The sequence below is a fragment of the Emys orbicularis genome, chromosome 1 (genome assembly GCF_028017835.1).
Source record: "Emys orbicularis isolate rEmyOrb1 chromosome 1, rEmyOrb1.hap1, whole genome shotgun sequence".
NCBI lineage: Eukaryota > Metazoa > Chordata > Testudines > Emydidae > Emys > Emys orbicularis.
In genome coordinates this window covers 262,482,737-262,507,605 of record NC_088683.1, presented here as the reverse complement: position 1 = coordinate 262,507,605, position 24,869 = coordinate 262,482,737, and the positions used below count along the sequence as shown (strand labels likewise).

General features: G+C 41.1%; 1 protein-coding gene across 1 annotated transcript in view; it reads right to left on the bottom strand.

Moving 5' to 3' along the window:
* Positions 1 to 210: 210 nt before the first annotated feature.
* The window catches only part of NALF1 (NALCN channel auxiliary factor 1), an 816,342-nt gene continuing 791,683 nt past the window's right edge, over positions 211 to 24,869 (bottom strand). Inside the window, exons 2-3 of the mRNA XM_065407995.1 lie at positions 12,701 to 12,872; positions 211 to 506 (exon numbers count right to left, since the gene is read on the bottom strand). Of these exons, the coding sequence (XP_065264067.1) occupies positions 211 to 506; positions 12,701 to 12,872 (468 nt within the window). The remainder of the gene's footprint in view (positions 507 to 12,700; positions 12,873 to 24,869) is intronic.

The following is a 24,869-nucleotide window of genomic DNA, read 5'->3' as shown; positions in this document are numbered from 1 at the left end:
TGGTGTGAGAAATTTAAGTCACCATACAGCCTTTTAGTCAATAAAAAGCTGTGTTCATGTGTCCTTGTTTGGATTGTTGCCCATCCTTTTAATTTTACCCAGAAGGCCTTTCAAGAAGTGATTTGAGGGTAAAAGCACCCAGTCTCTGTTATATTTGACTGTAGTACATGGGCCTGTTGTGTGTCTATCATTTGACATGTATCCTTTCTTTTATTCCTCATTAGTTGAATTATCTTCCAAAGTTGTTATGCCTCCAAAGCCCAGTCCTGTTGAGTTCTGTGCTGCTGAGACTGTAAGTACTGTATGTAAGAGAATTAATACAAGAACACACAGTTTAAGTCTGCTGTTACACAGTCTTGATGCTGATGAAACTGTGAGTGATGTCCTGTGACACATTGATGAGTCACTCGTTTTTATAGTCCCTTTGGATTGATTATCTGGTAATAGTCCCCATCTGACATCACAGCATTCTGGTTCTGCATTGGTTGGATAATTTTCATAGAGCCCTGTAGGATAAACACAACAGAAAATTAATTTCATTAACAGACTGAATGGCAGAAGTTGGTAGTTCTCAGATATTAACTTTTCTAGACATAGCTGTTAGTTCCAGGTCTGAGTGTAAGTTTGGGGCTCATGTAGTTCTTGCCTTCCTGGGTCATAAGAGTTGTTGAGGTAATACTTTTAGTCTATCAAAGGGGAGAATCAAGGAACTAGCAGCCAAACAAAATTTTCATAAAAGTATGGAATTGAGTGTCATTGTGGAAAAATGTGGGTTACTATGAAAAAGCAATAACTCAAGTATACCAGTCAGAATAACCTAACATTTAAAGTCCCTTCTTTGGGGTATTGAGAACTCTATTCCTAAGGATGGGTTTGTGTTAATGAGGGAGTTCCCAAACTTTGGACCCCCTTTCCACAAAATATTAATTCTATAAACCATTTTGAAAGGTCTTATTGAACAATGAACATGTCTTAATAATATCACTGTCAGTGAGAAGGTAGACATTAAAGGCCAAATCTTCAGCTGGTGTAAACTGGTGCATAACACTTCACCAGAAAACTTTCTAAACCCATCAGCTTACAATTGTTCCCCATCCACTTTCAGATCCTACCCCAACAAGTTCCTCTGATTCCGTTCTTTTCTCTACACCCCAGAAGTGGAAACAAAAAAAGAATATAGTCACTGGATCTCCTGAGATTTCTTGATAGATAACTAGGTCATTAGGCAATATTCTAACTTCCTTCTCTTTGAACTGGTTTGGATTAATCAGTTTGACATAATTTGTATATTTTGGAACAGTTATTCCTATATTTCTGACAGTTATTGATGGTTATAACTCATGATACTGTCTGTATTATTATAGATTAGATCAGAAATGCCATAGTGTGCGATTTACTTCCCACAAATCTGCTTTACAGAAGAGTCAAGAGAGCACAGTTCAGAGTTGACAAGTCCAAGAATGTCCAAGAATTAATAATCAGAGATCTTTTCTTGATTTAAAGTCATGCTGTAATAAAACATTTCATTCAGCATTATATCAGCAATTCACACACATGACAGCTTTAGCTATTGCTAGAAAATAACGTACCGGTAATGAAGTATTAGGATCAGGCCCTTTTGAAGGGCTAAGCAACTGTTATTGTTTATAGATTGAACTATCATCTAGAAAAATGTTTTGTCTAAAAAATACTGCCAATTACACGATGTCCTTTGGGAACTAGCAGATAAACATGTAGGCGTATCTTAATGTGCTCAGGCCCAAACTTTATACTGTTGGCATTTCATTAACTCCTTGTACAGGGGAAATTAGCAAATCATAACATAAGATAAAACCTAGCCCTTTCATCCAATATTTCTATGGTACAGATCTGCTACTACACAGAAGAGTTTACTCAATGCACTGGTAAATATAAGTTAAATCTGAGATGACATATTTTATATTCACATCCAAGTAAACAGTGCTATAGTGTATTATGTTAAAAAGCATGTCCAATTTTTTTTGCATTCATCTATGTTTTTAAAGTTTCTTTGAACTTTCTTTGAAAACTAGAATAGGCTCTTGGCTTTTCTATAGTGCTCACACTCAGGATTTGCTCCATAAGTGCTCAGCAATCCACTTCTGTAGTTGCCTAAAATGTGGAGTCAGGTGCTTACCTTTGGTTACCCAGATTTGAAAATTTTGCATTCTTACCTTTATCAGCACCACTCAGATTTAATGTTTTCTTAAGATACTCTGCTGTGATTTGGAAACAAGTCAGCATTTTTTCTTGCATATACGATGAAACAGTCTCATTTTTAACTTTAGGTATTCTGAGAATCATTCTATGGCATACACATGTTGATATTTATAAAAAATCCCTGGTAACTGTACTTCTATAAAGGAAATACCTTAAAATGGAGGGAATTATGCAAACAGCTCTGTACCTGCAGTAGCTCAAACTATTAGCTGTAATTGAAGAGACACAGAATATTGTTAGTGCTTTGATCCCACTGCTGCTTGTTTACTGTTCCAACTATATTTCCTGACTTTCTTGTTTTTAGGAAAACACAGACTTCCTTTGAAACCAAAGGCCACTTATACAAGTTAGCCATCAAAAGGCATTTGAATACTTCATGAACACTATAAGTACATTGGTAGAAGCAACTCCATAAGTGCCATTGAGTTTTTTTCCCTAACAATTAAAATTCTTCTCTTCCTCAATTCAGCAATTTAATTTCGTCTCTGCATGTACAGTGACATATGTAATAATTTATTAATTCCAGAATTACTTCTAAATTGAATGACAAATAACTTTTCTCTGCTATTTAGATAATCTAGCCACCAATTTCCCCAGTGAAAACAATGAAACATCACTCCAGATATTTTGACCCTAAGTATCACTTTTGGCTTCGGGTAGCTAAATTACCATAGCCGTAGTCTCTACAAATTCCCGAGTTTATACACATTTGAATCACCATGACACCTGTCAGACTGGCCACATTTGAAATTGTAAAACTGAACAGAAAAAAGGTATTTCCCTTATTCATCACTGCATTGTATATCTGCACCAAGAGAATCCAATATGTGCTTCCATTTTTTGTCACAACCTCCCTGGCTTCCCCTCTCTCTCTTTTTGTTACTTACATACATAGTTCCTTACCCTATCCCTCACCCTCAGTCTGAGGAACCTGCTAAGGTTCATTCATTTTCAACATAAAACTGGCCTCGCCACACCTGCAATTCCTGAAAAGGTACATCCGAAAGCAAACTCTTAGCTATAACCACATAATTTCCCACAAACAAATGACACATGATAGACTTCAAGTATCAGAGGGGTAGCCGTGTTAGTCTGGATCTGTAAAAAGCAACATGGAGTCCTGTGGCACCTTTAAGCCTAACAGATGTATTGGAGCATAAGCTTTCGTGGGTGAATACTCATGTCATGCGTCTGACGAAGTGGGTATTCACCCACGAAAGCTTATGCTCCAATACATCTGTTAGTCTTAAAGGTGCCACAGGACTCTCTATATGATAGACTTCAGCACTGCACATATATCTGTAGGGAATATAACTTACTATAGGTGAGGTCAGTGTTAAGGATGGACATTTTAATGTGATTAGGTTAATGGAGATTTTAGTGCAATTAAATTAAATGTGTTCAGTTTTAACTGAGTCAAGTAAAAAAGGAATTATAAGCTACTACAGTTTACACAAAAGAGCTACTGGGGGACAAACAACAAGAGGCATAAAACGTGTTCAGATACAGAATTGGAAGTTATTTGGGACAATGTTCCCTCAATTCCTTTCAGTAGGAGTTGCGGGTGCACATCATCTCTCGTGATTTAGTCCTCACAATTTTACTTGTAAATATTTTCAAAAGCCAAAGGTTTTGATAATGAGTTTTTTTTCAATAAAGCTTTTTCTCTTTAACCATAAACTATGTTTTCTTCAGGATTTCTAATCCAATCTGAGGGACAGACAAAACCTGCTCTGCCTAAAGAAGGTACACCCAAAAATAAGAGGTAACTGCAGGACCAGATGGAGTAAGCCAGGAATGTTGTCTGATCAATTTTGCTGTGAAGAACAAAGCAAATAATGGCTCCAGGAGTGAAACATCCAAAAATGACGTCACTGCATCATACAATGCCAGCACTTGGAGTAACATTTCCCCTTTCAGAGCAATTAATTCTGGGAAATATAGGTAGGTAAAGTAGAGAACTAGACATACCTCTTCCTTTACAATGCACTTGAGAAAGGTCTGAACTAAAACACCAAAACTTTGTGGCCTTTGGCCCTAATTCCATGTCCTGAGCAAACAAACTAATTATTCTCAGAAAATGAGATGTTTATTGCCTGTAGCTTTATGAAGCACATATAAGGCCGGATTCTTCTACATTTATGCCAGTGAACATCCACTCGTGCAAGTATTCTGACTGCAGAGGGACTACTCACAGAAATGCTCACTGCTGTGAGAAAGGGTTGCACAATCTGAGTTCCTAGTGAAAAAGTAACAGATTCAAGAATATATGGAAAGGATTCAGGAAAACATTAAAAAACAGCACCTAATACACTACAGCAACAAAGAAACAGTTGGACTTTGAGAGTCCCCTGCCACACTGCAACTAAATAAACTTCCACCATACAGTGTCATTGCGGGATGACATATGAATTGGTATTTAAATTAAGCTTCTGTGGATAATATTTGTACTATCAAGAGTGTCCACTGGCCCAAATGGACAGAAATGAATCATCTGCAATCTGTAGCTCAGATAACCCGTCACAATGGGTAGGATTAGATATCTAGAATATACACCTCTATCTTATTGCCTGATGATGGCTATATTAGCATTTTCTTAAAATGGAAGGAGAGAGAATGGAAAAGATTTTAAGTGCTTGCTTAAATTTGGTCTGGAAGTCAGCTTTCCTTGATCTTATCCAGATGGTCTTCTACATTTCCAGATTGCTGGGTCTGCGATACATTAATGCTTCTGTCTGGATATACATTTTATAATATGAACTATACAAAATGTAATAAAATGAAATGTAAACCAAATCTTTTTTTAAAACATACAAGTTAGTCTTCCTTCAGACAGATTGTTTTTAAACCAATGAAGAAGTTGTTTTCCTGTTCTAAGAACTAATTTGCCTTACAAGATTCCATTCAAACTACAAGCTTGATGAAGTTTTGTTTGTTTGTTTTTTAATTTGCCAATACATGGTGGAGCCTGGCAGGCTGTTTCAGGCAGTTGTCCCTGGGGCATTTTTTCTCTGTGTGTGTGTGTGCTGGAAGAAGGGAATGAACACACTGTTATTCTATGCAATATTTACACCATTTTTATACAAAAACATATAGGGCCAGATTCTTTGATGGTGTAAATCAGTGTGGCACCACTGCAGCCAATGGAGCTTCAGTGATTCATAACAGCTAAAGGCCTGTCCCCAAAAGCTATGTAATAAACTAATTTTTACTTCCTTTTTTGATGTGCTTTGTGCTGAGCAAAGAGGAGAAGGAATACGTAGCCTGCTTCTAACCCAAATCAGGCCAGAACACAATTGTTGGTGAAAGGTATTTAGCATTGTTGAGTGTATTATAGAAAGGGTAAATGTGATACGCATTTAAACAACTAATTATATAACAACTTACATACTGTAATATTGCTTTGTGGTTTCTGGAAATCACAGAAGCCCACACCCTAACTTACTATGATTTGAGAAAAGTGAGTTTACAACCAGAAATGATATTCGTAAGAAGGGGAAAATGCCAGATCGATGGTGTAAAAGCTTTACGATACCTATTTTTTAACATAAAGGAAACATTACTCTGTGTGCTAATAATTGTTCAGTTAAGCTGACATCACATTCTATGAAAGTAGGGGAGAAGATTACTGAAAAGTATCTGTGTTGAATGGTTGAAATTTGGAAGTGTCAGTATGGATTCATGACAAGACGAAGCATGAATGATGACATGTTTGCATTATGAATGCTCATGGATAAATTCAGAGAAAGGAGATGGCAACTGGGCATGGTCTGGTACCAAGAGAACTAGTTTGATGGAGTTTGTGACTGAGAGATGTGCCAGAAGGCTATGTCCATCTTACCAGGATATATATGATGGAGTGACTACTTTGCTCAAAACTAAATGGGGCTTGTAGTGGGGCGGACTGCCCCGCTCCCTGAGAGTGTGGGCTGCGGCAGGCCAGTGCGCCTGCACAGACAGGGAGCCAATTAAAGAAGGGATTATTGTGAGCCAATCAGGGCCCAGATTGGAGGCAGCCAATCAGGGCCAGGCTCAGCCCTATAAAAGGCTGCTCAGGGAGAAAGCAGTCACTCTGTCCCAGGCCTTCAACCGGGGAAGGTCAGTCTCTAGAGGTGGGACACTAGCACCGCGGACAGTGCAGTGCTGGCCAGGCTAGGGGAGCAGAAAGGAGCTCTAGCCCAAGGCCTGCCAGGCTGCAGGCCCTGAAGGGAAGGGCCTAGCGGGTGCAAGGGACTGTAGGGGAAGCGGCCCAGGGACGTGGACAGACGGAGGGGAGAGAAGGAGGACAGCGAGGCTGCTGCCAGAGGGTCTCTGGGCCGGGATCCAGAGTAGAGGGCGGGCCTGGGTCCCTCCCTTCCCCCCTTGCAGTACACCCAGCCATCAGCCGTAGGGAGCGGCCATTATAGACTACGCCAGATCCCTGATAAGAGGGATTAGACTTTGGGGTGTGTGGTTGTACATGGTGGTTGGGGCGCAGAGAGACTGCTGATCAACCCCCCACCCGGAAGGGGGTGTGGATGGACTGAGGGGCACTGCCGGAGGGCAGTGGTCCTGAAGAGGACGCCACGAGCTGGTGAGCGACGCGGGCTCAGATGCCAACCAAGGGCGAGACAACGGACGGGACACCACCAGCAGAGGGCGCTCCACTGGACTGAGCTAATTCCCGGAGACAATCAGCAGGAGGCGCCAGGTGGTGAGTCCCAACACGGTCACAGGGCTACAGTACAGAATTTTCAGTACATGTTGCATTAGGGGGTCAGAATTCAGCCCCTTTTAATTTGCAGTTGTTTTGGGTGCGATAAGTGAAAATATGTGAAGGGAGCTGCCTTGGAACATGCTGTTTGCAGATGACTTAGTAATATGCGCAGAAGACTGTGAGACCCTGCAAGCCAGCTTTGAACAATGGCAACACAGTTTTGAGTGGGCTGGACTTAGAGTGAACATTGGTAAGTCTGAGGCTACGATAACGGAGGGAGGAGGACTCACCATAAAGGATATCACGGGCAGAGAACTTAAAAGAGTGAAATAATTTAAATACCTAGGATCAATGGTTGCTGATGATGGTGCCCTCCTGGCATCATACTAAAGCTGTTTGGTGCAAATGGTGTGAGCTGACCCCAGTTCTCTGTGATAAAAAGATGCCAGTAAAGGTAAAAGGTAGAATATATGTATAAAGCTGTAATTTGACCCATCTTACTGTATGGAACAGAGACTTGACCAGTCACAAGAAAGGAAATCAATGTGCTATTCACTATGGCAGTGAAGATGTTAAGATGGTCAAAAGGTTGGACACTCCATGATGGGAAATGACATTAGGTTGTACGGGGCCTAATTTGGGCTGCTTCAGTTGAAGACAAGTTGAGAGAGGCTAGGCTACATGGGTATAGGCCTAGCTATTGGAGACTGGAGAGCTATGTTGGTAAGATGGCTCTTGCAATTACTATGGATGTAAGACAACCAGAGGGGAGGCCAAAGACTTGATACATAGACCAGATATCAGCAGACCTTAGAGCAGTGGTAGGCAACCTGCGGCCCATCAGGGTAATCCGCTGGCAGGCCACGAGACAGTGTTTACATTGACCATCCACAGGCACGACCGCCCACAGCTCCCAGTGGCCGTGGTTTTCCATTCCCGGCCAATGGGAGCTGCGGGAAGCAGCAGCCAGCCCGCCCCACTTCCTGCAGCTCCCATTGGCTGGGAACAGCGAACCGCGGCCACTGGGTGCTGTGGGCGGCCATGCCTACGGATGGTCAATGTAAACACTGTCTCGGGGCCTGCCAGCAGATTACCCTGACGGGCCACAGGTTGCCCAACACTGCCTTAGAGAGACCAATATGCACGACAGCCAGGTATACAATCATGAGTTTTAGAAGAAGGCTATAAAATCACTGACCCTGAATAGCGAAGTGGCAAGAAAGAAGAAGAAGACTGGGAGATGAAGGCAGGGGGCAAACAGTCAATTTTGTGTAACACATTTCTGGGATAAGAAGTTGGACCAAGTATGTCATTTCTCCTGGTATGTGCCAAGAGCATCATAAATCAGATTGAACTCAGATTTATCATTTCATGTATTCTCCCCCAAAGGTTGCTAATTTTGCTTTGTCACAAATATGTGGTGGTGCTAACCTAAGTCAGACCAACATTTTCTGAGTAGAGCACAGTTAGATTGCTATTCATATCAAACTGAAATAGGGGAGTGTACATTCAAACACACATGCACACAAACCCTGGCTAAAACTTTCCAGCGAACTTCTCTACAATTGGATGAGGCTGCCTATGATGGGGTGCACTCAGGATGGGGAAGGGTTAACTCCTCACTGTGGGCTGAGGACACCACGCCCCCATGTCCCTTCTGGGCATGCTCAAGATGTAGCACCAGTATAAGTGGGAGCAGCTCAGCTCAGTTGGGGCTAGTTGCTGGAGAGGAAGGATGCATGCTGCAGGCTCCAGCTCGGGAGCTGGAGATACTGAGACTCAAGCAAGTGCCCAGGTACCTGAGGACGCCACTCGGAGGTCACCACTATCAGGGTCCTGAGCTGGGAACCGGTGGAGCAGGGAAGGCCCAAGTCTCCCTACCATGGCTGCCCCCCTCTGGGAGGCGGCCCAACCCTATTGATTCAAGCCCCTAAGCCTAACTGACCTGCAGACAAGAGTGAACCTATTGATTCTGGCCGCTTGGCCTTACTGCCCTGTGAGGCAGGGTGTTACTATTGACTCTGGCCTCTAGGCCTTACTGCCCTGTGAGGCAGGGTGTTGGTATTGGATCTGGCCATTAGACCTCACTGCCCTGGGAGTCTGGGTATTGTTATTGACTTTGGCCGCTAGGCCCCATTGCCCTGGGAGTCAGGGTATTGCTAGTGCTAGGCCTTACCGCCTGCAGAGCCAGACTACTGTACCGCTTTCAGGAGTCTGATTTGTCTTGTGTACCCCAAGTTTCACCTCACGTAAAAAGTACTTGCTTACAAAAATCAGACATAAAAATACAAAAGTGTCACAGCCACACTATTACTGAAAAATTGCTTACTTTCTCATTTTGTCTGTATAAAATTTTAGTTTTATACAGACTGACTTTGCTAGTGCTTTTTATGTACCTGTTGTAAAATTAGGCAAATAGCTAGATGAGTTGATGTACCCCCTGGAAAACCTCTGTTTACCCCCAGAGGTACATGTACCCCTGGTTGAGAACCACTGCTTTGGGGGACACAGAGGTATATGTCATTGGCAGTCCATGTAATTTAGAGAAACCTTTAAATTGCTCTAAATGATGCTGGAGGACTAGCCCAATATTCAACCAGGGTAGGGCCGGAAGAGTACAAAGAGTGTCTGGCACCTCCACTGCTGAACTTTTCTGTATGATTCTCAGTCACAAGTGAGGATCTAACCCATTAGATTTTATAACCCAAAATGCAACCACTTTTTTAAGAACAGAGAGAAGCAGTTTATATACATACAGCCAGATGTCCTAGCAATAGAATGATTTGGAAAGTGTTATGGGTAAGAATTGCTAGTGCCTCTTTTCTTCCCATCTGACCCTTCCAAGGAAATACCTGTTCTTAATTCCCCCCAGTGCTTTGCTCACTGGAACATCATGCTCTGGAAAAGTAAGGGGAATCCCTATATTATAGATAATACACACCGTTTCTTTTCAGGCAGGTTTAGATAAATAATATTTATTCCTTCCTGTTTCAAACCAGTAAGCCACCTGGCTTTTCTTAAGATGTTGAGATGTCACCTTTTCCCCACTAGGAGTCTCCCCTACTCTATCAAAAGTCACAGTCTATGGATACAAAAGGATACTAATAGTTAAAAGTCTTGTATAGCAACCACAGTTCACAGTATTTTGAGTGAAAAAGCCCTCTCTATCCTCTTATCTAGGCACAGTTAGAAAGCAGCATGTGACATTAATATTTTCATCTTGGGCTATGTGCTGCATTCAATATCAAATAAAAACAGTAACTACCAATACACCTTTTCAGCTTTCTTGGCTTCTGCAATAATACAATGAAACATCTTCCTGCAGGAGTCAATCAGTCCATCTTTCCATTTGCCCTAAATCTCTAGTGGAACCTGGAGAAAACAGCCTGTTACTATGGAGAGGAAGAAGAGAAACCTCGATTGTGAAACTATTGCTCCTGAAACCTCATTAAAGAAAAGCAGGGGCTCTGGAGGGCTGCAATTTCTCATAGAGAAGGTCACCCCATAAACACAGGGATTCCTTTCTTTTCCAGACAAGCTTTGGTGTAATGCAATCAGCTCCATAGCCAGTCAAAGTCCTGCCCCTCCCGGGGGCAAGCAAATCTCCAGAAATCTCCCACTAGTAAAATCAGATTCAGTTCCTGCTGGATCTCTATAAAAGTAAAAGTCAAAATCTTGTAGGAGAACCTGCCGACTTTCTCCCTGAAGGATATTGTCACAGTTAGGCACAGCAGAGTTGCCCAAGCTAACGGTGCCTTGGTTTGAAAGAGCAAAGGCTTGTTGCAGAACACTGTCCTTAAGAAATTCTTGATCATGAAACTTGCTCCCTTCCTTACTTTAGTGTGTCAGAGCCCATTTGCCTTGACCTTAAGAAAGCTTTGTAATGGCCAGGCATTTTGGGCTGGCTTGGGAAGGGGTCAGACATCAATATTTGAGGACCCAATGTTAGACACCTAGAACCTGATATTTATAGGTCATGACCACCTGCATCTTCCACTGACTTTAACTTACAATTTGGGTGCTCAGTGCCATTGGCAATCAGGCTGTGGGCCTCTAAAGTTAGCAGCCAATGAAGTGAGGTACCAGAAGAGAAGTGGCTTTGAAAATTTGAGCCATTATGTTTTTAAAATTCATCTGCCATGATGGAAATCCAAATACAACAGCATTTTGCCATTGTCCTAGCACATTACAGTATGAAATTAAGTCTACAGCGCACAGAACTGTTTTAAGTAACTGAATCCCAGGTGTCCAAAACATCTGGTTAATCAAACATTGTTTAATTTAACCCAAAGATTGGATGTGTCTTCCCCAAGGCCAAATGGGACATTTTCATTGCAATCCAGGTTCCCCAAACCTGGGATGAAGCCACTGATGTTGCATCAATTGGATTCCCAAGGGTACAACAACAGATATTCACAGTGCTAAGCTTGGAGGATCCAGAGCACGTACTATTCCCACAGAACTGACTGGCATGGGGAAAGCTGTCTGGTGGAATATTTTAAACTATGATCCAAACCTGGAGAACCCAGAGTACAGTCTTTGAGTGGCAGCCGACGTGGCACCAACCTGGCTAACAATCAAGAATGGAGGGGAGCAACTCTGAGGTCTGCACTCTGGGACTGAAGAACCTAGCTTCCTTTGATGTTTCAACCCACTGATTATCTGAAGGTTTGGGACATTCCATGTCAGTAATTGAGTTTCATTGTAAAAAAATGAGTGAAGAGCAAAAACAATCAAGGTGCATACCTAAAGAAATAGTGACGTGGATAATATTTTATCATTAAAAATATTGGGGGAACAGTGCTTGCTAAAGTCACAGAAGTCTAGGAGAACCAGACTGGGGAGATCTGCATAGGGAGCAGCAGCTCTGACACTGTCTCCACCAAAGCCCACTGAAGCCACCAATGTTGGGGTTCTGAAGGTGAGACCAGGGTATAGCCAGAGCAGGAGCATCTGTTCTCTGTGGAGTGCTCCTCTCCAGACTCCCTGAACATCCTCGGAGACAGTTAGTGCTGTTCTGAACAACTTTAGTTCCCATAGCTACCCCACTCACCAGATGCCCAAAACATCTGCCTGGAGAGGCAATACATCTGCCAGAGGCAGCTCAGCCAACACTGGGGAAGAAGACCCATAGATCATTGCTGATGATCCTGGATCCATGGGGAGGGAAAAAAGTTCAGCTATGAATCCTAAACTTCTGCAAATTTAGGTCCTCATATCCTCTTTGGAATCCTCCACATTCCTCCACTGTGTAGAGTTTTCTGGGCTCTCTGTCCCATACCCAACAGGAGAATATGAAATTACCCTTGATTTTATCTTGACAGTGTCCATTTAAAATTTAGGAGGAGAATATGACTAGCAAATTAGCTTAGTCATATTACTGTAAATGTGTGATAGACATATGATGTGAGAATGCTGGGAAAGGCAGGTGTGGCAGACACTAGCCTCACAGCTCAAGTCACTATTCTGTCTGCAATGTCTTAGTATTACATAACACAGAAGTTACCTCTTCTCACTTAACTTATTAGAAGAGTTTTCTGTTGGAAATATGCTTTTGTAAAGTTAATTACTCTGGTCATAGGTAAACTATAGAAAATGTGGCATAGAAAGTATTGATTCAATGCCTAAAATCTTTCAGAAACTGTTTGATGAAGCATTCCTTCAGGCTCTCATAGCTAAAACTATTAGGAAACAACATGGCTAGCCACACTCTTCAAAGTTAAGTTTTGAATGAAAACTAGTGAGACATGCTGATCTGCACCGTACCTGTACAGATGAAACTTGATAGTCCTCCATAGATGACATCATCATTGTCTGGTAATATAAATGGACACCTTGTCTGAACCTCCAAACAGTATTGCTTGCAAGGAATTCTGTTGCTGCAGTGAAACTGTGTGACTTCAAAATACTGGGAACAGAGCCAGGCTTTGTAGACAGTCTGGAAAAAGAGAAGAATCAGAAGTATAGATGGATGACAATAGCACTGTCATTATCAGAAGCACATAGTGTACTGCTCACCTACACTGATGCTGGTTCTTAAAGCAAATTTTAAGAGAATATCACCTGAGTAAAATAAACCCATAACATATCACTACTCTCCCACTTCTGTAAAGAAAACCCCAATCAAGCCATCTCAAATGACTGATTTAAAAACATAAAACATTACTCAATCATGATTGGATTAATATTATTCTGTAATCTTATTTGTGCAGAGATGTACCATTCTCTGATGCACCTTTTAATTAAACACGTGTCCTGGACTTTACAGATAAACTGAGGTTCTAAAAAAATTAGAAATAATTTGGAAAAAGGCACAGAACCTAAACACCAGAAGGAATTTCAAAGAGATTTATTTAATACACTCTGGCCTATTTGCTCTTCATAATTTTACCAAATAGGGCAAAGCCTTCAGGTCACAGTAGATGGTGCTGTTTCCTCTCAATTAAACTCCAATGCAGTCTGCAGGATTAAGGAGCACATTAGAGTGCCTGAACATCAACAGCCACAGACTAGGGGATAAAGTCAGGGAGAACATTTACATGTGATCCAGCTCCAACCCATTAAAGAGTCCATCATTTGAAGCAGTAAAGCACTCCAGCCGAATAATTTATTTTAAAGCAAATTGATTTTGTTTGGTTTAGTCTTGTGGAAGGTATTTTCTTAAGACACGCTATCATTCATAATGGTAACTCGAGCCTATTAGCTATACAACTGCTTCATACATGTGACCGTTCAGGAAATGCAAGAGTTGCATTTGCTGACTATCAAGCAGCCATTGTGGGGAAACACCTACTGACGGAGTCCCAAAACAATTTCCTGGTTTCCCAATATATAATTTATTTTTATTTTTAAACACATTATTTACTGGCTAAGATTTTATCTAGTTTGCTGGATAATGAAAATTTCCATTCTGTATTCATTCAAAAATATCTGAAAGATTTAGTAACGACATTTCTTCTATCAGAGGCTGAAAAGCAATATAGTTTAACTGATTATTTCTCCTCTTTCTATGCCTGTTTTTAATTAAAAAAAAAAAAAAAAAGGAAAACTGAGATTAAAAAGTGTAAACACTGAAAATTCAATAGCTGATACTTGAAAGGACTAATTTGGTAGAGGGTTTGGTTCAATGTAGGCATGTTTCATCTTATCAGTTATAGTTTTTATTAGTGTCAGTAAAATTTTAAGTTCTATAATTATCTATGATTATTTCCAAGGTGGTAGTTCAAGAACCACAGAGCTATTATTTTTAGAATATTTGCAATGGCAGCAGATATGGCAAGGTTTTTATGTGACAACTGAAAATAGTGTCACTAATCTGTGGTTTATGTTAACCCCTTTGTAACTGCTTACACAGAGTGTATTCACAAACGATTATCATGGCAGCAGTCTAGATGATATATGTATTCTTTTGTTCTCAAAGTTTGAAATTACAACCGATTTTGTATGCAGTGTTGTTATAGCTGTGTTGGTCCCAGGATATTAGAGAACAAGGTGGGTGAGGTAATATCTTATACTGGACCAACTTCTGTTGGTGAGAGAGACAAGCTTTAGAGTTTATACAGAGCTCTTCAGTCCTGAAGAAGAGCTCTGTGTTAGCTTGAAATGTGTCTCTCTCTTGTCCAATAAAAGATATTACCTCACCCAAATGATTCTCTCCATATTTAATATATACCCCACCATGCTTTCAATAGTTTGATTGATCTAATACCATATATTGACACCTGTTGGTATAATGAAAATAACAAATACATTCTTTGTAATATGTGGTAGATCATAGTCTATTGGTTGGAGAAGGAATCCTGGTTCTGACAAAAGATGAATTTTGACCAGTCAATCACCTCCCTGTGTCTCAGTTTACCTATCTGTAATATACACTGTATTTCACGGAGTCTGACACTTACTATTTATAAAGTGCAAACAATCCTAAAATGAAAGATGCCATGTGAATTATCTTCAAAAACTGATATTGGTTTATGAATGTCAATTATGCAGTATAGAAAAAAACAGATAAACTGGTGTATACATTTAAGTGGGACAGGATGTGATCATTATTCAGGATTAGAGTTGGTTGGGAACATTTTAATGAAATGTTTTTTTCCATTGGAAAAATGTTGATTCATCGAAACTGAAATTTTAAGCGTATTGGTTTCACAGAAAATTTAATTGGGAAGGTTTCTCAGATCCAGAATTGAATTTCTCGTCAAAACCAACTAATCAGAATAGCCAGTAGACTAGTGGGTCTAGGTCACTCACCGAGGGTGTGGAACACCCAAGTTCAATTCGCTACTCTGAATCAGATAGAGCAAGAACATGAACCTGAGTCTCCTATATCCCAGGTGCATGGTTTAACCACTTGGCTTTGGAGCCAGTCTCTCTTTGTCTTTCTCAAGGAACATTTAATTATATGTAAAAAGTGGAACAGCTCTAACAGGAGAGATTGACAGACAGTGTCTCTGTAGCCCAGTATTTATGGCATTCAACTGAGATGTGGGATTTATTTGAAATACTATATTTCTATACTATGTAAACTCTATTAGTAGGTGCTTGCTATCAGTGTGACACCAATTGTCTCTATTTACATATATCACATAATACAGTGTTTCTCAAACTGGGGTCGCCGCTTGTGTAGGGAAAGCCCCTGGCGGGCCGGGCCGGTTTGTTTACCTGCCCCATCCACAGGTCCGGCCGATCGCGGCTCCCACTGGCTGCGGTTCGCCGCTGCAGGCCAATGGGGGCTGCTGGAAGTGGCGTGGGCCGAGGGACTTACTGGCCGCTGCTTCCAGCAGCTCCCATTGGCCTGGAGCAGTGAACCGTGGCTAGTGGGAGCCGCGATCGGCCGGACCTGCGGATGGGGCAGATAAACAAACTGGCCCGGCCTGCCAGAGGCTTTCCCTACATAAGCGGCGACCCCAGTTTGAGAAACACTGACATAATACCAGATACCAGTTTAGATACTATCATGGACTAACTGCCTTTGGTTCTGTAGAACCAGGTTCTATAGACAACCTGCATGAGCCTGCACATGTTCACTAATCATGTTATCTGAATCCAACAACTTTTACCTTAAAATGTATGGACCTTAGCAAACTTGTGAATACTCACAAGAAGTATTCTCTACTTGCATAATCAAAACTTGCTATGTAATATCATTTATTTTGCATAACAGCATTCATAAAAAATCATCACAGGTGACTTCCTCAGCTGATTATAGTCTGTAAACAGGCTACAAATAGAAGTCAACTGCAGAAATTGCCATGATACACCATATATCTTGACTTTAGTAAGTCTTTTGATGTTGTCTCATGTGACCATCTCAAAAGCAAACTAGGGAAGTATCACCAAGATGAACCTACTATAAGGTGAGATCTATCCTGGATCTAGTTCTAGTCAATATATTCATAAATGATTTGGATAAAGGAGTAGATAAATGATTTGGATAATGGATATGGTTTACAGATGATAGAAAGATCGGAGGGGTTTTAAATGCTTTGGAGGATAGGATTAGAATTCAAAATGATCTTGACAAACTAGAGATGTTCTGAAATAAATAGGATGAAATTCAATAAGGACACATGCAAAGTACTACAATTAGGAATGAATAATCAGTTGCACATATACAAAATGGAAAATGACTCCGTAGGAAGGAATACTACAGAAAATGACCTGGGGGTTATAGTGGATCACAAGCTACATATGAGTCAACTATGTAAAACTGTTGCAAAAAAAGTGAACATCATTCTGGGATGTATTAATGGAAGTGTTGTAATCAAGGTATGAGAAGTAATTCTTCCACTTGACTCATCACTGATAAGTCAACTGGAGGAGTGTGTCCAGTTCTGGGCACCACACTTGGGAAAGATGTGGGAAAACCAGAGAAAGTCCAGAGGAGAACAGTAAAAGTGATTAATGGTCTAAAGAAAATATGACCTACAAGGAAAGTTTTAAAATATTGGGTTTGTTTCTTCTGTAGAAGAGAAGACTGAGAGGGGACATGATACCAATCTTCAAGTATGTAAAAGGCTGTTATAAAGAAAAGGGTGATAAATTGCTCTCCTTATCCACTGAGGACAGAACAAAAAGTAATGGGCTTAAATTGCAGCAAAGGAGATTTAGGTTAGACATTAGGAAAAACTTCCTAACTGTAAGAATAGTTAAGCACTGGAACAAATTACCTAGGGAGGTTGTGGAATCTCTGTCACTAGAGGTTTTTAAGAACAGGTTAAACAAACACCTGGTGGGGCTGGTCTAGATAATACTTAGTCCTGCCTTAGTGCAAGGGACTGGACTGATGACCTATTGAGATCCCTTCCAGTCATACATTTCTATGATTCTGTATGATGCAGTAATATGGAAGCTCACTTAAAGATTCAATGGGACAAAATTGGTGATTCTAGTCCTACTGGATGCACACATTTGCTGGATGTTTCTATTATTAAACTCCTAATATAAATGGTTATTTAAACTGGCATTTAAGTGGTCAGAGTGATGCTTCAAAGGCTCAGACTCCATTACACTGAATGGAGATTTTTTTTTTACAGTCTTCTTATGGCTAAAGGGCTTGCAGCTATAGGTAAGTGAACTTGAAACAGACCCTTGAATAGAACACTCTAGATAAGTGCAAAGCGTTATAAATGAACCTAATCCTAAAAGATGGTAAGCATCTGCAATTTCCACTGAAGTCAATGGATATTGCAGGTGTTCCACATCTCTCAGAATTTCAGGTAGGATCCAATGCCCATTGAAGTTAATGGAAGACCTTTAATTGATTTAAAAGGGTGTTGGATTGGACTCCTGATCCATTAGTGTTATCCCAAAGTCCGGAACTTTATTTGATGCTTATTCTGACTGCACTTCTTGTATCTACAAACTGGACATGAAATTACATGTCAAAAGTCTCTCTCGCAGAATTTTGCACTTCTGCTGCTAGCCATGTACTCAACATGGGAAAACACTAGCCTAACACTGCAATGCTCAGAAAGATTATAGGTTCTAAACATGGAGAAAGGTTCATGGAGGAGTGGGGCTCTTTGATCTGAACCACTTCCCAAATCCCTATTAGCAACTTCATTTTTTCCTGATTTCAGTAGGATTTAGGCATATAGGTGTTTTTGAAAATCCCACTGGGCTTCTATGTGCATTTTTTGGCTCGTAAACCTTTACAAATCTGGCCCTTTGGCTGATTCTGAATGAGAAAGCTAATGGAGGAAGAGGGCACAGGAAGCCTTTCTCCTTTCGCTTGCACCTGTATGCAACCTACATAGACTGCTAACACTAGAACTCCCTGAGCACTTGGGCAGATGAGGTAGTTAGCGTTCCTTGTGGTGGTCTATGGCCCAAAGACAGTGCAGGCAGCGGTAGGGTTATGACTAGGGTCCCATCCCTGTGTGTGCCTGTGATCAGGCATTGGAGGAAGAGTATGTTTCTCCTTTCCAAAGTAGGAGTGCCATACAGCAACGCAACCACTCTTCTCGCTGCCCCATACACATACACCCAAACTTGCCTCCCAGTGCTCCCTGAGGCATTCTGCCTGCACTTGTCCTGTGCAAGCAGAACATCCAATAGCTCTTTGTAAGGTATTGGCTCCTTGTATGAGTGAGGGAGTGATGTTGCCCGCTAGGGGGAGAGCCTAAGAAGCCTAACATTAATACTAGTTAAATGAGATCCCCTATAGCTCAAGTGTTAGAACGGAGAGGTTACTCATAATCTGCAGTAACTGGAGTTTCTCAAGATGTGCATCCTTATGGGTGCTCCACTTCAGCAGCAGTGCCCATATGCATAAATCCCATACATCCTTGTGCCCTTCACTGGGGCTATATAAGGCTTCCCAGGAGAACCTCCTTCAGTTACTTCTCCACTGCAAGTCCCCCAGAGAAATTCCAAAGCAGAGGAGAAGGAGGTTGAATAGTGGAGCACCTATAGGGATGCACATCTCAAAAGAACTCCAGTTAATACACAAGGTGAGTAACCTCTCCTTCTTGTTCGAATAATGTCGCTATGGGTGCTCCACTTCAGGTGACTATCAAGCAGTGTCCCCAGCTGGAGCAGGAAGGTTTTGGAGTTGTGTCCAAGACTGTAGACAAGACTGCATTCACAAGGGCAACATCTGATCTGGAAGAATGGACAACTGAATAGTGCTTGGAAAATATGTGTACTGAAGTCCAAGTTTCAGCCTTGCAGATCTCAGCAATAGAAAGAAGAGTCATAGAGGTGGAGAGAAATCTGGTGGAATGGGCCAATGTTCTAGGAGGAGGTTGTATATCTTCAGATTCGTAACAGGAAATGGTACAACTAGAACTCCACCTAGAGAGCCTCTGGGTGGTCATTGTAGACCCTTTATATCTGTCAGAATTGACATGAACAGTTTGGGAGACCTCCTAAATGGCTTGGTCCTATTCAGGTAGAAGGCTAATAACCTCCTGACATCCACAGTTTGCAGCACAGCATCCTCCTGTGTCTTGTGTGGTTTAAGGAAAAACCTGGGAGATGGATGTCCTGGTTAATGTAAAACTCAGAAGAGACTTTTGGTGGGAATTTGGGGTGCAGACATAGTGAAATATTATCTTTGAAAAATACCATAAGGTGTATGGGGTGTCAGCCATTAGTACCCCTATTTCCTCGACTCCTTGGGCCAAGATGAAAACCACCAAGAAGGCCATCTTCCATGGACATTGTAGGGAGGGTACAGGTCTCCACTGGTTCAAAGGAAGGTCTCATAAGACACTTGAGTACTAAATTAAGATCCCAAACCGGAATGGGTTCTTGCCCGTAAGGAAAATGTCCCCTAATCCCTTGATAAATCTCACTGTTGTCGGATGAGTGAACACTGAGAATCCCGCACCCAGGGAATGAAAAGCTTTTATAGCAGCCAAGTGAACTCTGATAAAGTTTGTAGATAATCCGAATTCCAGGAGGTAGTCCAGGATAGCTGAGAGGGGAGAATAAGCAGGTGAAAGATGCTGCTGGTCATACCAATGACTGAATATTTTCCACTTTTGAAGTTAGGTATGTGATGGAATGGGAATTTTCTATAAATATTTTGTATGAATAGTTTGAGTACCTCAGTTTCCCCCATATGCTTAATTGTCACCTCAGGGGTGGAAAAGGGCTGTTTACTCTCAGGCAGGCTACCACACACACGTGTGACTGATGCCTAGCTGTCTGGGGCCTGGCCCTCTGTGATTGGAGAGTTACTACCTAGGACTTATGAAGCATGGAGAGCCCTCCTCCCTCCCCCCCCCCCAGAAAGCCAGCTGTGTTTGACCAGCTGGACAACAAAGGACAAAGGGGACAGAGCAGATGCCAAGGGGGACACACCGTTTGGCTGGGGCTATGGGTTAGCCAGAATGGAGCATGTTATAACTTTCTTTTCTCAGTGCTAACTACGGACTTTCTATGTTGTGTTCCTATTGACTAGGATGTTTGGGGCACATGTGCAGGCCAAATGGATACTGCTTCCAAAAATCTCTGATCAACGGTGCAGGGGTTCATGTGCACCTGAAGTGAAGCACCCCGACAGACACTACTCAAAAAAGAACCTGTGTTTTTGGAGCTGAAGTATGTGTGGTATTTATGCAACACATAAGTTTGTTATAACTTGCCCTCAGCCAGTACAGTTCCACATCCCTGTCAACATGCCTCCAAGAAGTTCACATTCTGTCTGGCTTTCAGATTGTTAGGAATCCTGTCCTATCTGCTGAAATGCCCCAAATCCTTGGAGTTCACAGATTTTTCCCATAAGTTTCTGCTGTTACATAAATTACATGTGAAACCACCAATGATAGTGTATGTTGACTTACATGCTGGGTATGCATGTTGCAACTATGTATTTATAGGCAGCTATTAGTCTTTTTTTTAGCACTTCAGTGGCTAAGCCAAAGATTTATAGTCACAGTAGATGTTCCCCTTACCTTTTATTGTACGCAATAAAACTATTTAAAATAAATGTTATTGCTAAAAAATTTTCACAGAATTTTTGTGAGATATGGGATGAATACTGTATGTGTGGGGCTGTAATTGTGTTATACAAGTATTAGATTGCTGTAGAAAATGCACCAGGCTCATACATTTTCATGTACAGTAAATGAAGCACCAATTTTGTTCATTCATAGCACAAAGATAAATTATTCATGACCATCATTTTGGGGAGGATTTTCTTTTTCATTCTCTCTCACTCTTTCTCTCTGCCCCCCTCCCTCCCAGTGGGCATTGCTTCCACCTTTACATTACCCTGTTTTTTTCATCTTCTAATTTAACATCTATTCAAACTGCCCAGTATTACTTGCTATGGTGAATTGGTCTTCAGCTGTCTGTGAGAAAGTAAAGGGGGGGGGGGGGGGAACTCCATATTTTCCTGGAAAAAAACATATTGCCTTTTTCTATTAAAATACTTCCATTTCTATATTCTCTCTGTTGTTTTCCAAGTCGATACTTTGTTAATTTACTTACAACCGAGCGAATACATACAGAATATGAATGACTCAAGCATCCAACACACACACGTGCACAAACATGCCTGCACATACACACACACACACTCACACTCAATAGACACGTTAAAACAACTAAGCAACCCCAATTGTAAGATAAAAGAGGAGCTTAACTGGAATCTTGGGAGGGTGAGCCCTTACAGTGCCTTCATCAAATTATCACGTCACTGACAAAGGGCATGGGAGTTCTTGTTCATCAGATAAGACAGAAAGCTCTTTCTCAGCATATGCTGGCTCAGTCACTGCCAAAAAAAGGACACTGCTATTTCTTCCCAAGTAGATATTGTTGCTCCAAAGCAAAACAAAGTCAAAAGAAAATGATGGCTCTTTTTACAAGCTGTCCTATAACTACCACTGTTTCTCTGTATGATGCTGGGCAAAACACTAGGAACCCAAACCAGCAAAGCAATTAAGGTGGGATTTTCAAGAGCACCTACAGGAATTACGGTAGATGCATCGCTCCAATTGACATGTTTGTACAGCCCACCTTTAAGCACCCACTTAACAAGTGGTACTACTGTTCAACTATACGTAGGTAGGTAGGTAGGTAGATAGATATATTCATTCCTCTGAACTCAACTTGGGGTAAATAATTTAGCATTATGAATGACAGCTGGTATCTGGAACTCTACACATATATGTAGCTGTCAGAATATAAGAGCCAGTGAAAAAGTTCAGTTCTGTGAAAAACACTTCTTTCAGAATCTCTTCATTCTTCTCTGGCATATTTTCATTTTCTCTCCTCCACCATTCCTCTTCTTTTCTTTATTTAAACAAAATGACACTGCTGTTTTTGGACAGGCTCCAATACATACACATGATTTCTGATTTACTAGTGAGGTAGCCCATTACTAAGGCCCTACTTGAATTGTGGGGTGATTGTCAAAAAACTGCAACTAAGTTGTGGACAAACCATGGAAAATTGCAGAAAAGTAATAATGGACCTTATTATTTGTGGTAACAAAGTCCGTTATTACTCTTCTGAGATTTTCTGCTGTCGGTCTCCCGGGGCTGAGAGTGGGGTCCCAGGGCTGAGAGCGGGGGCTCCCACTCTCAGCTCCTGGGCACCTGGGGCTCCCACTGTTAACCCTGCACATGGGGGAGGGAGGGTTTCCTGCTGTCAAAATTTCAATGGAAGCCTAATATTGAGGAATTTGCAATTTCCACACTATCGCAAGTAGGGCCTTACCCATTACCATACTTCACAATGGCTGCAAGGGCAAATGTACATTCACTCAGATTCTAAACATACTGACACATTCTGGCTTTCCCCCTCTTCATTCCACTCCCTGATCTCTTACCTGATTCTCTTCTGAAATGCCAATGCAAGAAAAGGGTTTGTATGTCAAAGTGTCAGGGGAAGAGAGAATCCTCAAAATTTCACATTGAGTATAGGTCTCTAGTGCAAAACTGTTGGCTCTCCAAAATCTGACATACTCTCTAAGGGTTCAATTCAATAAAACTTGTGTTTCATGGAAACCAAGGTAAGGCTGTGGAAGCTGTAGAAAATCCATTTTTATGGCTTTCACCGTACAGAAGCCTGACTTTTTTTTTTTTAAATGAAGTGGACCTTTAACTAAGGAAAGGATATATAAACTATACTCTATGTTATAAGAACGTGTTAACTATCAAGAGACTCTAGTGAAACCAGGCATGCAAAACTTAGTGATTTGTACATTAAACCAAAACCTCATGAGATAAAAATACAGTGTTTATAATATGTAGTTTGTGTGCATTTTATGAGTTAATCACAGCAATTAAATATAGCCTTTTGGACATTTTTGCTATTATACCATTGCCGTGAATGCTGGTTTTTTGTTTGTTTGGGTTGCGAGTTTTGTAACTTTGGGGTGTGTGTGTGTGTGTGTGTGTATACACACATGTGAGTAATATATATTATGTACACCACAGACACACAGAATATACCAAGATATACAGGCACAAATGGAAATATGTGCTATACAGCCGTATGGAACAGAATCAGTGCATTTGTCAGATTGACTTTATTAAAAATGTTAGTCTACAGGTTCCAATTTAGGTAATTACATTCTTTCTATTGAAAAGTGATCATCATAATAATTATTGCTCCTTGCAAATAATATATTTATACCATAGAAATATTTGTTATCTGTTAGGCAGATGATAAAGCTGTTTAGTTATTCACCATTTGGTATTCATTATATTCCTGTTAAAAAAGGTTCAGTCAGAGGTCAGGAAGTGGAAAAAATACTATGCAACTTTGGTGACTAATCACATGTCACAAGTAGTTAATGATAGTGATTAAAGAAATTATTAATTGACAAACCAGAGGCTGAAATTTGTTTGCTTGTCAAATCATTACAAATAGCAAGTGGATTTGGGGGGGGGGGGGGGAGCCTGTTTGTGAACAATTTGTGAACAGCAAAAAGGAGCTAACTTCTCGACTCATATTATTGACAAGGAATAATTCAACAAGCTATATTCAGGATATAAAACCAGCCCCGCTAAATGAGAGACAGAGAGCTCACAGGCAGCTCCTCTTCCAAGCTGTAGACCTGGGTGGGCACTCATTTCCTTGTCCTTGGGGAGGGTCTGGCCAACTGGCTGACTCCTCTGAGGCAATTCTATGACCTGTGTTGTGCAGGAGGTGCTCATAATGGTTCCCTCTGACCTTGCAATATGTGCATCTAAGAGATATCGGGGATGTTGGCTGGATTATCTACCCAAAGCAAAACACCTGGAAGCTTACTAATTCCTATCCACAGTGGGTGCAAATGAACCAGGTGACTTTTGCAAGTCATCAGGCAGAGGAGGTCACCATGTTGGATGGTCATAGAGCTGCTCTTCACATTGGCTGTCCTTTGGAAGGTGTCCACAGTAAATGTCAGTGATGTTGTCCATTGCTCAACAGCATATGGTATGGTATGACTGGCAGGATAGTGGCACAAAACTAACTTTGCGCCATGTGACCAATATTCAACAAATCAGATTGGCAAAATTATAAGTGGCAAATAGTTAAATTATATATGCATATATACCCATCATATCTCACTGTCTCTCTCTTTCACACACACACACACAAGTTCTAAATAATCTGCCTTCTGTCAAAACAGATTTAGCATGTAGACTGAATCTTCTGAGTCACACTGTATGAAATGCATCAGCAGAGTAGAATGGAAAAGCCCTAGAGTGTCTAATCAGTTTCATTCTCTACTGCTGTCAATTCTTCATCATTTTCAAGATATGAATCTTTTCTTCCTCCTTCCCCCTCCACCATTGCTCACACCACAACACTAGAGATTCTGTGTAATATTTCAAAAGAAAGTGAATAAGTGCTCAAATATTTTGACTTTCTTCATTAACAATATTCTGATGTTAGCAGCTGGATTATCAAAATAACAATCAAAACTCAGTTCCTGAAGCCTTCTAAAGGGTTTATAGTGCAGCTGTGAAGAAAAAAAAAAAAACTC